Source organism: Monoraphidium neglectum (assembly GCF_000611645.1).
Source record: "Monoraphidium neglectum strain SAG 48.87 unplaced genomic scaffold scaffold00253, whole genome shotgun sequence".
Taxonomy (NCBI): domain Eukaryota; kingdom Viridiplantae; phylum Chlorophyta; class Chlorophyceae; order Sphaeropleales; family Selenastraceae; genus Monoraphidium; species Monoraphidium neglectum.
The window spans coordinates 21701-34114 of NW_014013375.1; the positions used below are offsets into that span (position 1 = coordinate 21701).

Genomic DNA, 12414 nt, shown 5'->3' on the forward strand with positions numbered 1-12414 from the left:
GGTCCGCCACGAGCGCCCGCGCCTCGCCGCCCGCGCCCGCCGCGTCGCCGACGCTGACGATGCACTCCGCCACCTCGGCGAGCGTCCGCGGCGACAGCGACAGCACGCGGCAGCCGCCTGCGCCGATGCCGGCCGAGCGCAGCGCCGCGCACGCCTGCGCGGCCGTCGCGTCGCAGGCCGCGCACGCGTCCTGAGACAGCACCAGCGCCGGCCGCAGGCGCCGCAGCAGGGCGACGTCGATCTCGAAGGGCGGGCGCCCTTGCGCTTTCAGCCGCTGCATCTGCTCCTCCACCTGCCGGCTCGTCATCGCCGAGGTATCCACCAGGCTCCTCACGGCGCGGGGCAGGTGGGCGACCGGAGACGCCCCGACGGCTCGCGCCGCTGAAACCAACTCCGCTCCGCTGCCGCAGTTGATGCCGCTGCTGTCACCGCTGCAGCCGCCGCTGCTGACGACATCGTCACAAAATGCGGACACGGCCGCCAAGCGGGGCGGCCCCAGGCCCAGGGCGAGGCAAATTTCCGTTCCTGAGGGCAGTAACGAGACGATGCGGCCTGGAACAGCGCGATCCGGAGGCCGCGGCTCCGGATGCTGCGGCCCCTGTGGCGCCACGTCGGCAGCAGGCGCCGCCGCCGCGGTCTCGCTCGGCTTCTCGCCGGCGGCGCCGGCTTCGGATTGGCCGTGCGGCCGAGAGCAGTACGGGCAGGCGTCCCTGCCGGCCCCTCCCAACGCAGCGCGGCTATCCTCCCCTGCTGCCGCCCCCGATGCGCGGGCCACGGCGGCGCTGACATAAGTCACGTCCACCTCCCTGCATTTATCCACCAGGCTGGCCGCCAGCTGCGGGCAGCCCCCGAAATGGATGTGGACGTAGCTGGCCAGCGTGCGGCGCACCGAGTACCCCTCGGCCTCCGGCGCCGCGCCGGGCGCCACCATCTGCAGTCGGTACGTGCGCGTGTACGCGCATCTGCTGCCTCCCCCACTGCCGCCGCCGCCTCCGCAGGCCCCGCCGCCTCCAGGGTTGCTGTCGGCGTCGCCGTTGCTGTGCTCCTGATGGTCTTCCACAATTTCTGAAAAGTGGAACATCTGGGCCCTGACTGCCGCGCCGCCCACCGAAAACAGCGGGCAGCCTGGCAGCGGCAGCACCTCGCAGTAGCCCATGCGCATGCCGCGCGCCGCGGCCATGCGTGTGCGGAAGGGGAACACGCCCACCATGGGGTATGCAGCCGGCTGCTGCTGCTGCTGCTGCCGCTGCTGCTGCTGCCGCTGCTGCTTGCCCTCCTCCTGCCTCTTGCCGGCTGAGGGCGACCCCGACGCACCCACCTCATCCCCGCCCCTGCCGCCGACGGTCCCAGCCCCGGCGCCTTCAGCGGCGCCCGGGCCCGGCTCCAGGCTGGCCGACAAGTACATGAGCCCGCCGCACTCTGCGTAGACGACGCCGCCCGCCCCCGAAAACGCGGCCACCTGCGCGCGCATGGCCGCATTCGCCGCCAGCCCGGCTGCGAAGCGCTCGGGGTAGCCCCCGCCGAGGTAGAGCCCGGAGAGTCGGGGCGGCAGCGCGGCGTCGCGGAGCGGGGAGAAGGTGACGAGCTCCGCGCCGGCCGCCTCTAGTAGCAGCAGGTTGTCCTGTTGGGGTTCAGGGTTTAGGGTTTGGGAGGGGTCGGGGGGCTCTTCTGGTGGTGTTGCAGTCTAGGCATGATGCGAAGGGAAGGGGCAGCGCGGGGCGGGGGGGCGGGCGAGGACAGGGATGCGAAACAAGTGCAGAAGCACGGAGCCCTCATGCACCTGTCAAGTGCATGCCTCAACCTGTCGGGGGCTCCCCTTTGGCCGGGCCCTTGCCAGCGACATGCATCCCACCAGGGCCCCGGGCGCCCCTGACGTCTCACTCTACAAGACATTGCACTATCGCGCTTGTGTGGCAAGGGGGCTCTGGCATCTCACCCTGTAGTAGAAAAGGAACGCCTCATCGAGTGCCACGCCGATGCGCGGCCTGGGCCGGTCCGCCCCGCCGCCTGCGGTGCATCCCTCTGCGGCAGGCGTGCCGACTGCCAGCGCCGCGTCTGCGGCTGCGCGCACCACCGGAATCTCAGCGGCCAGCTGCAGCACGGCTTCCAGATCAAGATTGTCCCCGACCAGCCTGCGCAGCTGCCCAATGTACCCGCCGTCGTCGCCCACGGCGTAGCCGCGGCTGGGGGCGTCGCCGCCGCCGCCGGCAGCGGCGTGCTGCGGCCGCTGCTCTGCAGGTGTGGTGAGGCCCAAGTGACGCGCGGGTATCGACACAGCGGGGTCCTGCGAGCATGTGGATGTGAATTTGATTGTGAATGAGAAGGCAACGGAACGGTCATACCAGAGGAAGCGGCGACTCCGCTTTACTAATATCCGGGCAACCCCAGCCCCCCAGAATGCGTCGCGCGGCGCCGTCCGCTCGTCGCGTTGGCGACACTTGATGTGCGCTTCGCGGCTTCGCTGGCGGCGCCTTACAGGGTCGCACAGAGCTTCCCGATGGTCATGCCCCCGCCGCACCGCCCCTCCACCCCACCTTTGGCACGCCGCCCAGCACCCGCGCCGCCAGCCCGGCCGCTGTCAGGGCCTCCTCAAGCCAGGCCGCGTGGGCGGCGCCCCCGACCTTGTTGAAGATCACACCTGCATGTGTGTGATGCGATTCCCCCACTCAGCTCACGACCTACTTCCAAGGCGGGGGCTCAGGCACGCGTGGGGGCCGCAAGCATGCACCGAGCCCCCCGCCAGAAGGTGCATTCGCTGCTCCCTCGCCACGCCCTGCGGCCCTGCGTCACAGCACGCGCCCTGCCCCAAGACCCGCCAGGGGCCCCTCCCTCTGCAGACGCACCCGCAAGATTCAGGTCCGGGTCAAACTCGGCGAATCCCTTGACCACGGCGGCCGCGCTGCGCGCCATGGCCCAGCAGTCCAACACCAGCAGCACGGGGGCGCCGAGCCACTTGGCGATCTGGCGGGACAGCGGGGGACAAAGCAGGGGTCGGGGCTTCGAACAGTAGTGTGCGGCCCCAGCACCGCGCGCTTCGCGGCCGAGCGGTCGCAGGGGCGGGTGTACCCTGAGGCCAATTTGCTGAAAGCAGAGCACCGCTGCCAGCGGGTGCCCTGGACTCTGCATTGATATCAACCAGCGGTGGCGCGACAGGCCACGCAGAGCCCGGATGGGCGGGACTGCGCGGGGCCGGGCGGCGCCGCCGCACCTGGGCCGTGCTGCCGTCCTCCGACCGGCCGTCCCTGCTGTCAAAGAGCCCCATGACGCCCTCAACCACCGCCACGTCAGCGCCCGCCGCCGCGCGCGAGAAGCTGGCGAGCGCCTGGTCGCGCGTCAGCATGAAGCCGTCGAGGTTGATGGAGGGGCGGCCGGTAGCGGCGGTGTGGTGGAGGCCGTCCAGAAAATCTGTTGTGGGCAGGGAGCGCCGACACGGACGAACATCGCATGTAAGGAGCCGCGGCATGGAGCGGGTGAGAGCACTGGGGGCTCGGTGTCTTTTTGAAACGGCGGATTGCAGATTTTTGCCGGGCTGGTGGGGCGTGGGGTGCAGTGGAATGGGCTGTCCCGAGGGAGGGGAGGCGGCGGTCGACCGGGTCAGGCCTTTGCAGGGGCTGCGCAAGGGCGGGGCATTGGTCGCGTCGCCGTGGGGCGACAGCCGCCGGGTCGGAAACGGCGACGCGGGCAGGCACAGGCGCGGCTGCGCGGGCGGACGAGGGTGCATTTTGAAGGCATAGAGTACAAGACGGTTCGCTGCCGCATGGGTTGCGCCCATGGCTGAGTCCCACCTGGGCCGACCTTGAAGGGCGCGACCACCAGGCCCCTCGCCTGCAGGGCCGCCATCAGCCCGACGGCGATCGACGTCTTGCCCACGCCGCTGTGTGTCCCCGCCACGACAACGGCCTTGACCATCCTGCAGATATGCTAGTGGGCCGCCCAGATGATTGGCCACGTCCAATGTGTGGTGCAGCTCCAGTGTGGCCCCAATTCTGCTCGCGCTGGCCAGCGCGCGCGCCAACACGCCGCCACAGACCCTGAGCTAGCAAAGCGGGCCCCACACGTGGCTGGTGCTGAAGCTGCTGATGTCAGGTCAGGGTTTCATCAGGCCATTTGCACGATTTGTCAGTGACCGCAATGATTTTTGTGTCCAAATCGACTTTCGAGCTTGAGATCAATAGATCTCTGAGATCGTCTTTGATTAAGATTTCGGACACGTGTAGGTGTGCAGTTGTAACAAAACTCTGCGTCAATGTACGATGGCTCGATTCAACGGCACACTACCAAGGCAGCTGACTCTGGTCAACAAGGAGCACCATTTGCCACGCCTGGGATCGGTGATGCCCGTGGTGCTGTGACCAGCGCACAACGCCATGCGAGCGCCCAGATTGCATGCTGTTGCCCGCCTCGCGCCACTCACAGTGTGAACTGCTTGCTCCTTGGACACCTGTTCTTGTGTCACAGTATCATTTTTACCGTATCCGAGCCCGACAGCTGCATCAATAAGTCAACAGTCCTCCTCCTCATTTGCAACAGGCCCCATCTCAACCCCAGCCTGCATTTCCTTTTAATTTTGAGATATGCTGTTGTATAACTGTGCATCTCAGAGCACGTAGGCTCACCACCTGCAATACCCACATACCCTCGTGTGCGCTACAAGCAGAATCATTCGTACGCAACACTAATAAGCATAACTCTGCTCATGGGAAGGTCAGTTTTCCTGCAGTGTCGCTGGACTTTGTGCGTGGCTGTTGTGGGAAGGGGTGGCCCTGCCGCAAGATCCAAGGAGCCGCGGGCCTGAGAGCGTGACACACTGAGACGGGTGCTGTGTTGCAAGATGCATGAGGACTTCCCGAGAGTACAAGCGCCAAACCCAGCATTGAAACATCTTTTTGCATGAAGCTGTGTAGAAGTGGCAGCTACATGCGGTACGTCGGCCATCGATGTGGTATCGGGGATGTGCGCGACCCCCGCTGGCGACAGCCTGCAGCTGACCTCAAAATTCCACCAGGCCAACCACGCACGGAGTGCATGCGAATATGTCTAAGCAGCTCTCAGTGTGTTAACATGTACGGCCGTACACGTTTACCATTGTATCGCAGCAACCGCTGCAGCACGGCTTTTGCTGGGATTCGCGGTCTTTATCAATACAACGAGCGTCGCTGATTCTTCATGAATGTATTCATATGATGTACATCGATCCATCCAGGCACGACTCTATGTCGTGGCGGCAGGAACAGCGGCGACCAGGCGCAGCAGTGCTGCTACTTGTCCTGGCCAGTGCTGCTGTACTCCTGGCTGGGGCTGCAGCTGAGCCCCGCAGGCACCACCGCCACCACTGGTCACCCTACATGTCAGATAAGCTCTTCATCCCTTTTGGACCATCCTTGTTACATACGGCGAGTGGGATGCGAGACAGCCACGCTGCCGGTGTCAGTCGCGGTCGCAGTGCCGCTGTTGGTGTCGGGGGCAGCGCCAGTGTCAGCGGCGGGGGCGGCAGCATCGCTGGCGACATCGGCGCGGCTGCCAGCCACGGAGACAACCTGCCCCCAGGTGATGCTCACAACAGCAAGCAGTGAGTCATGTGTACCATCAAGTGTGCTTGTTTCCAGTCGGGCAGAATACTTAGCAGCCCAGTTGATTCAGACCTCCACGTGTGCATAGCAAAGCAAGCGCACTCTGGTCGCGCCCCCCTTCCCCGCAGCACACATGCAAAATAATAATCACACGCGCAGGCAATGCATACAAGCAGCTCATCATGCGCAGAGCCAATGGCACAGTGACATTCTCCAAAGACCTCAACATGAGCCTGCCTGCCCCTTGGGACCTCGTGAGTAGCCGCACTCGAGAGATGTTGGCGTCGCGACTGATGCACCATCAGCCATTGCGCTCCACGCCTGGCTGCCAGGGCATAGCCCGGACATTGACTCAGTTGCCGCGCTTCTTTTGCAGCTGACCACAATCGCTGACCCCACACCACCAGGCGCCAGCACAGTCGCTTGTCCTGTGTGCGGCGTAAAGGCCCCGTCCACCCATCCCCTGCCCATCCAGGTCAACCTGACGCGCGTCTTAGCGGACAACCTGGCACCTACTGCAAGGTTCTGGCGGGACGAGGTGGGCGGCGGTTTGATTGTCGCTGCCAGTCACTGCCAAAGCTCAGATAAGACAGCCACGGCTTGCATCACCCTGCCAGAGGAGGGCCTGTGACGACCACCGGCAGGCAGGTGATCGTCAGGGTTGAAAGCGCAAAGGGTAAAACGAGAAACCCCTCGAGGAACCCGCTTGAGACCTGATCAAAAGTAACATCTCCAGTATGAGATGCATGCGACTCCGGAGGGCCCAGCGCCCGCTTGGAACGCGATTAGTCTCATATACAACAGTCTTGGTCTGCCTCGCCCGCATCCCGCCCAGGTCCGCCGCCGCCCCAGGGTGCGCGACCTGTTTGATGCGGCCGTGCACGCTGACCTGTACCGCCAGTCAGACACGCGGCGCCTGGTGGTGATACACAACAACAAGGTCATGTTCCCCCTGATGCCGCCCGGCGTCCAGCAGTTTGATTGGTGCGCGCGTCGCGCCGGGGGAGGGGCAGGCCTCGCAGGGTGACAGAGCAGGTTTGAGGGTGTGAGCCTATGAGCCTCATCGATTCTTGTTGTGTTGAAGGGCTGCGGCTGCAAGGAGGGTGCTGCTGAGGTGTACGCGGCCTCGGAAGACTGCTGGTATCGGGGGTGCCGCCGTAATGTTGCAGCCGCGTACATTGCGCGAGCAAGTGTGGCGACCATCCCTGATCACCTGCCCCCACCTCATCAGTGATCACACCTGCAACCCCCAGCTGTCAGCGTGGCTAGAAGCCATGCATGCGGCGGTGCGCGTGTACGGACTCAAGCTACCCAATGTGGTGTTTAACCTCAACGGTAAGCTGAAGGCAGCCGCAAATCACACTTGATTGGTTCATGTGCGATGCTACGTGACAACGAGGGCATCTGGAAGTCGTAGTATTCGATGTTGCAGTAGTGCTGGCAGCTGCCTCTGCCTTACTGGCTCTTGCTGGTCAATGCAGGTGTAGCCTGCATGCTCAAGATTTCTCATTTTATGAGTCCTGACCCTGCCTGCGCCCTCAACGCACTGGCAGTGATTGACAGCGGCGCACTCTGCATGCGCTCGCCCGATTCTGGGAAGGCTCAGGCACCGCCCGGCCTCGAGCGCGAGTGCGCGGCCCCTGCGATTGGCCTCAGCAGCCTCGCCCTGGCCACAAATCTTTTGGCGCCCATGATGCTGCGGCCAGACGCAAACGTGACGTGGCGGCACGCACCATGGGGGGCAAAGCAGGCCAAGGCGTTCTTCAGGGGCGTCCCAAGCTGCGGGGAGCTGTTCTTCGAGCCGGCGTGCGCGCGGATTTGGGTGGCGCGGCTGGCGCAGCTGCGGCCAGAGCTGTTTGACGCGGGTGAGTAAGTTCAGTGATCACAGCGCACCTTGCAGGAGTGAATCCAGTGTGTGCGGCTCAAGCTTTGACATGTCACCAACCCCGAGAGGGTGTGTGTGGGTGACATTCACCCATTATAATGATGCGCCCAAAATGACGCAACACGTCCACACACATGGAGTCGTCATGCAGGATGAATTGCGACGCTATGCGTGCTGTTTGCCGAGCACCCCGCCGTCGTCGTTGTTGAGAGTGCCTCAGCAGTACGCTACGACAATTCTCCCCCGTCCAGGCATGGTTGAGGAGATCTCGAGCGAAGATGCTGCAAATGATAAAACAATGAAGGATGGGAGGGGCCCGTTGCCGGTGCTGCAGCATGTCCCGCGAGACAACTTGACGCATTTCAAGGTCTGCATTGGAGCTGTGAAATGGGGGAGGGAGCGTTGGTGCGGCCGGCACCAACATTTTACACCTTGTACTGTAGAGCCATCGAACGAGATGTTGAAAAACAATTCAGCCCATGCCTGCCCGAAACCGCGCACCTGTTGCAGGTGCACTTTTCCACCAGGCCTGTAACTGGCTCAACTAGACGCGTGCCCGCCCAGTTACGCATGCAACCTGCACAAATCCACCCTCCACCTGAACCATCCACGCTGCCGACGCCGCAGTACCTCCTAAACCTGGACGGCCACTCCGCCGCGTACCGCTTCGCCATGCTGCTGGGCACAAACAGCCTCGTCCTCAAGCAGAAGTCCCGCCACCTCGAGTGGTTCTACCGCAGCGTTCGTCCAAGGGAGCACTTTCTACCGATCCTCGACACGAACCGATCTGACGTCTTGGACCAGCTGGCGTGGGCCGAGGCGCACGAGGGGGAGGTGCGGAACATCGTCGACGCCGCCAACAGATTTGCGATGGCCTACACCACATATTATAGCAGGCAAGCACACCAGGACTAGGGCTCGCAGCTGAGAGAGGGGAAGCGCTAGGGTCCGCCGGCGCGGCTGCCGTGCATGCAGAGGTTGCAGGGCAGCAATGGTTTGGGGGGCAGCACCAAGAGACCGGCGTGGACTTTTGAGTTCAATGCCGCGTAACTTCTGCTGCCACGGGCAGCTGACATGGTGCCTTGGCGTCTCCACACACCCTCTCGGCACCCGCAAGGCCAACGCATGCAGGCGCCTGATTGCGCCTACCCCCACCCACCCAACCCAAAGCCCTCCCTCTTGCTCGCCGTCCTGCTGCCGTTTGACTGCGGTACGGTTTTGCAGACTGCTGTACTGGGTGTACACCCTGGAGGTGTACCGCGGGCTGTTTGAGGACCAGGATTACTACTTTAAGTCACGGGGGGCGGACGTGAGGGACCTCGTGGAGGCGCACCACAGGGACGCCCTCAGGGATGCGCTTAAGAGGGGGCAGAGCGGCATCGAGGGGGTTCTGAGGGAGGTGCAGCGCGAGGCCGGAGGCTGAAGCAGATAATGTATGTGTGTGTGTGTGTATGGAGGGGGAGCGGCCGTGCATGTAGAAAGCGGTCCCCTCCCTGTAAGAAACGGTCCCCCCTTGGCCTGGTTCAAAGGGGGGTACAATCATTACCATACAGGATTTGAGGTCCTCAACACACCGGCAAACACCACAGTTGCTTTCCCTCAAGATACAAAGACCAACAACAACCCAAACCAACCACAGTGCACACCAAAACAGCAACGCACGCGGGGTGCAATTTCAAGCGTCCGCCTTGCCGCTGCTGCTGCCGCCTCTGCTGCCGCCGCTACTGCCGCTGCCGCCGCCGCTGCCGCTGGGGCTGGCCGCGGCGCCCGCCTTGTGGCCCAGCTCAGCCAGCAGCGCGTCGAAGCTGAACTTGTCTGGCTGGTGATTAAACTGGTAAACCAGCCGGTGCGCCTCTGGCTCTGGTGAGAGGCGGCGTGCAGTGACGTGTGGTGCGTGGGGGGCGTTTGCAAGCGCAGTTCGGAAGTGCATGCAGCCGAGCGTGGGCACAGGGCTTTGCGGGGCTAGCTGGAATCAGCGCATGCAGCAGAGAGCTAACGAGCAGGTACCACAGGATGCAGGAGGGTGGCAGGCGCATGCACCGCAAAGGGCAGCTGCGGGGCGACGGACTCTGTGTGCGGGATTGGCCGCCAGCACGCACCTGTGTAGAAGGCCCGCGCGAGCTGCAGCAGCGTCCGCGCCTGCGGCAGAAAAGCGCAGCATAACATAGGGGACCAATGATGCTGCGGCGCCCACAACAAGGGTGTGAGGGTGCGGCCCCTGTTGCAGGGGGCCCATGTGCGCCTGCTGTAATTTTCTGGCGGTCGGGCCTGCTGCGGCTCCCCCGCTCTGGCCCCTGCGGACACGGGGCCACCCGCACCTCAGACAGGCTGACCACCGCGTCGTTGATGATGTCACCGCGCGTCAGCACCAGGCCCTTGGACTCGGCCAGCTCTGTATAGTGAGTGATGGTCATGTGGGGCGGCGCCCCTGCGCCAAACCGCCGGTACTCCTCGACCTGGGGCCGGCAGCAAGTTGAGACGCACGCGACCGCTGACTCGGCAAGAAATAAACAAGCGGGAATTGGTTTGACGTATACAAAGAATCGTCAAACATCCAAAGCGCTGAGACGCCCCAAAGGGACAACGTGGAGTACCAAGCCCCAGCTGCGGCGCGCGCTGGGCGTCCGCCCTGCCCCTGTCAACGGGCCAGCGACCGCCTTAGTGACTGCGCCGAATCAGTCAAGGGAGAGCATCAGGCGCATTGACGCTCGCCCGCCTACCGAGGTCAGCAGGGCCAGGGGGCACTGGTAGTTGAGCAGCAGCGACAGGAAGCCTCCAGGCTTGGACAGTGGCAGAACAAACATCGGGCTCGAGCGCGCGCGTGCCTGGGGCAGGGCAAATATTCGCAGGGGCGAGGGGCGAGGGTACCTCGAGCGTGCAACTGGGACAAGCTCGAGTGAGGATGCCCCTATGCCGCGGCCGCAGGGTGCCGAGACCAGCAATCGCTTCAACGACGCATCCGGCAAGCGTCTGATGTGTGCGATTGATCGGCCACCTTTGACGCGTGGCTGTTGTGCAAGGGCCCTTGCACGCCTGCTGCAGCTAGCTGGGCCTGGCTCATCCCTGCCGCCTGCCAACCCTGGTTTGAGACCTGCAGCAGCACCCGCCCGCCCCCATATGCTCACCTGGAGCTGCTTGTACTCATCAGCTGTCATGACATCAGCGACCCGCCGCTGATTTGGGTCCTGGTGGAACTGCAGGTGGTGTGTTTGGGGCGCGTGCGCGTATTTGTGTGTGCGCTCACGCATCCGCATGCGCGCACGAGCACACGAGCACACGAGCACACGAGCAAAGAGTAGGTCCGGAAGACATGTGTGGCGATGACACAGCAGGGCTGGGTCCGACGACGTGGGCCTGCAGGCCGACTAATACGGCGCGCGTGAACGAAATGCTGACAAGCGACTGCTGCTGCGCTTCGAGTCAATGGGGTAAAGCGGTGCATTGAAACAGCGCAGCTGCTGTTTGCCAGCGAGCGGCTCCGGCAAACGTGATGGGGGCCCGCACCTCGAGCCAGATCTGCTCTATTTCATTGGGGGTGCGGTCCTTCAGCTGATCTAGGTGCATCACCTGAGGGGCGCCGGGCGGTTGGAGCGGTTGTGCAATGGGAGGGTCCTCCAGCCAGCTCGGATGTGTGAGCGCACGCCGGCGAGTGCATGCTCTGCACTCATGTTTGTCTCACAAATTCACCTCTTCCAGCTTAGTGGGGGACGCCATTGTAAAGCTGCTCCGCCATTGTGACAGCAGGCCCCTGGCAGCAGCAGCACCTCTGCCACTGCTGCTGCACGAGCTGCTGCTCTCCACAACGCCATCACAAGCAGCCACGGACGCCACACCAAGCTGCCACGCATGGCACTTTCGTCCTACTCTCAAGCTCTGGAGCAGGTGGCATCCCAGGGGCTGCATGAAGGCGATCGAGTGCGACGAGTGACCTGTCACAGATCACACCAAAACAGAGCAAACGGATCAAAAACAAAACAATATAGATAGTGGAAGATTGCAGGATGCCGTCTGATAGAGTTAAGAAGCTTGCAGCAGCCAAGGTGAGCTTGAGTTCATGACGATCCAATGCCTTTCGGCCCAATGTGGTGTCAATTACCAAGAATGCACCCTAACACCCATACATTCTGCAGAAAGCTGCCGCTGCCGGGGCTCGCGGCGGCAAGGCGTCCAAGGATGGCACCCCGGCAGCAGCTGCTGTCGCCAACGCCGCCGCTACCGAGCCAACATTGGCAGCCACCGACGTGCGCGTCACCTTCCCCGCGTCCCTGACGCCGCGCCAGCGCGCCGCGCTGCACTCGGCCGCGGAAGCTTATGGCCTGCCGCACGCGTCGGCCGGCGAGGGCGGCGCGCGGCGCATATCCCTCGGCCCCGAGGGCGCTCCCACCTCAATCGAGGTCCCGGAGCCGTCCCCTAGCACAAACGCACACGATCGCAGCAGCAGCGGCGACGGCAACGACGGCGGCAGCGCGATCTCGGATGAGGAGCTCTGCGCCTTGCTGCAGCGCCACTTGCGCATCGACGCCGCGCCGCACCTCGCGGCCGCCGCCGCCGCCCCCCGCCGCGCCGACGCGCCCGGCGCCGCAGTCGCGCGCGCGGCCGGGTTCGGGGCCGCGGACAGGAGCGCGCTGGCAAAGGCGCGGCCGACGCTGGAGGAGTTTGTGCAGCGGACGGGTCTGCTGCTCGATTTGGAACGGGAGGCCGACATACAGCAAGCCACAGAGGCCACATCTCAGTGCACCCCCGAGCGCGCGCAGGTGTGCGCGCGTGCAAGGCCGCCGCCGCCGCGGCCCTGCGTTTCCGAGCGCCCCGCGCGGGCGGCGGGCAGCGGTACTTGCGCGCATGTGAAAATGAGGCCGTCGGCCGGCACGCCAGCACGATCATGCACCGGCGCCCGCCACCCCGCGGCCGCCGCCTGCAGTCCACCCCTCCCCTCACCGCCGTCTCCGCCCAGCCTCACAC

General features: G+C 64.3%; 2 protein-coding genes across 2 annotated transcripts in view; both read right to left on the minus strand.

The window, feature by feature from the left end:
- The window catches only part of MNEG_2287 (cobyrinic acid a,c-diamide synthase), a gene marked incomplete at both ends in the record, with an annotated part of 4976 nt that extends 1067 nt beyond the window's left edge, over nt 1-3909 (minus strand). Inside the window, 6 exons of the mRNA XM_014049241.1 lie at nt 11-1621; nt 1937-2284; nt 2535-2638; nt 2844-2961; nt 3209-3405; nt 3786-3909. Coding sequence (XP_013904695.1) covers nt 11-1621; nt 1937-2284; nt 2535-2638; nt 2844-2961; nt 3209-3405; nt 3786-3909 — 2502 coding nt within the window. The remainder of the gene's footprint in view (nt 1-10; nt 1622-1936; nt 2285-2534; nt 2639-2843; nt 2962-3208; nt 3406-3785) is intronic.
- A 5221-nt stretch (nt 3910-9130) lies between these two features.
- MNEG_2288 (ATP synthase F1 complex assembly factor 1) lies at nt 9131-11169 on the minus strand (the record flags this gene model as incomplete). Its single annotated transcript, XM_014049242.1, has 7 exons — nt 9131-9315; nt 9555-9594; nt 9774-9911; nt 10176-10280; nt 10581-10649; nt 10960-11022; nt 11143-11169. 7 exons carry the CDS (start codon nt 11167-11169, stop codon nt 9131-9133), a joined length of 627 nt encoding a protein of 208 aa, XP_013904696.1.
- Nucleotides 11170-12414: the final 1245 nt, after the last annotated feature.